Source organism: Sinocyclocheilus grahami, unplaced genomic scaffold, assembly GCF_001515645.1.
Source record: "Sinocyclocheilus grahami isolate Dianchi unplaced genomic scaffold, SAMN03320097.WGS_v1.1 scaffold15998.1, whole genome shotgun sequence".
Taxonomy (NCBI): domain Eukaryota; kingdom Metazoa; phylum Chordata; class Actinopteri; order Cypriniformes; family Cyprinidae; genus Sinocyclocheilus; species Sinocyclocheilus grahami.
Window position 1 is genome coordinate 1 of NW_015515959.1, and position 774 is coordinate 774.

The 774-nt window shown below is 43.7% G+C and overlaps 1 protein-coding gene across 1 annotated transcript in view; it reads left to right on the forward strand.

Annotated features, from left to right (window-relative positions):
* The first annotated feature begins 7 nt into the window (after positions 1 to 7).
* LOC107579263 (protein phosphatase Slingshot homolog 2-like) overlaps positions 8 to 774 on the forward strand; it is a 4,710-nt gene continuing 3,943 nt past the window's right edge. Inside the window, exons 1-4 of the mRNA XM_016265107.1 lie at positions 8 to 49; positions 276 to 397; positions 483 to 548; positions 638 to 703. Coding sequence (XP_016120593.1) covers positions 11 to 49; positions 276 to 397; positions 483 to 548; positions 638 to 703 — 293 coding nt within the window. The 5' untranslated portion in view covers positions 8 to 10. The remainder of the gene's footprint in view (positions 50 to 275; positions 398 to 482; positions 549 to 637; positions 704 to 774) is intronic.

A 774-nucleotide genomic window follows, 5' to 3' on the forward strand; every position in this document is an offset into this window, starting at 1 on the left:
CCTGCAGACAATGTTCACATTACTGCGGCCAGAGGACAACATCCGTCTGGTGAGCACCACACACACACACAGTAACTAGCTCAACCTAGTGAGCTGCCCATGGAGGGCACATTTTTGGGCACAGTTTGGCCAAAATCAGCCCACACTACATTGAATCCTTCACATACAAGAAGAATCCAAAATGTGGAAAATGTAAATCATAGCATAAAAAGTCAAAAGGCTTATCTAAAGTACTGATGCTATGTTTTTTCTAAATGAATTCTCTCTTCCTACAGGCTGTGCGGTTGGAGAGCGCTTTTCCACAGTGCACCCGTTACATGGTGGTGGTCTCCGCTAATGGCAGACAGGACACAGAAGAGAGTGTGGTGCTGGGCATGGACTTCAACCCCTCCGACAGGTTTGCATGTGCTGCTTCTTGTACTGTTAAGTTAAACCAATCAAATATAGTAACAACAAATAATTACATTTTGTGTTCGTTGCAGTTCCTGTTCCATAGGGATGGTGCTTCCTTTGTGGACTGACACACGGATCCACCTGGATGGTGACGGGTATGTGTGACAAATCTGTTAAAAACTGACACATCTATTTCTCCTGCAGGTAGTTCAGAAAGTGTTTCACTCCTCTATTTTCTTCACAGGGGTTTCAGTGTGTCTACAGATAACAAGATACACGTATTCAAGCCTGTATCAGTCCAAGCCATGTGGTGGGTGCCTTTCCCTTTTTTCCTGAGATTCATTAAAGGAGACATATTATGCCCCTTTTTACAATATGTAA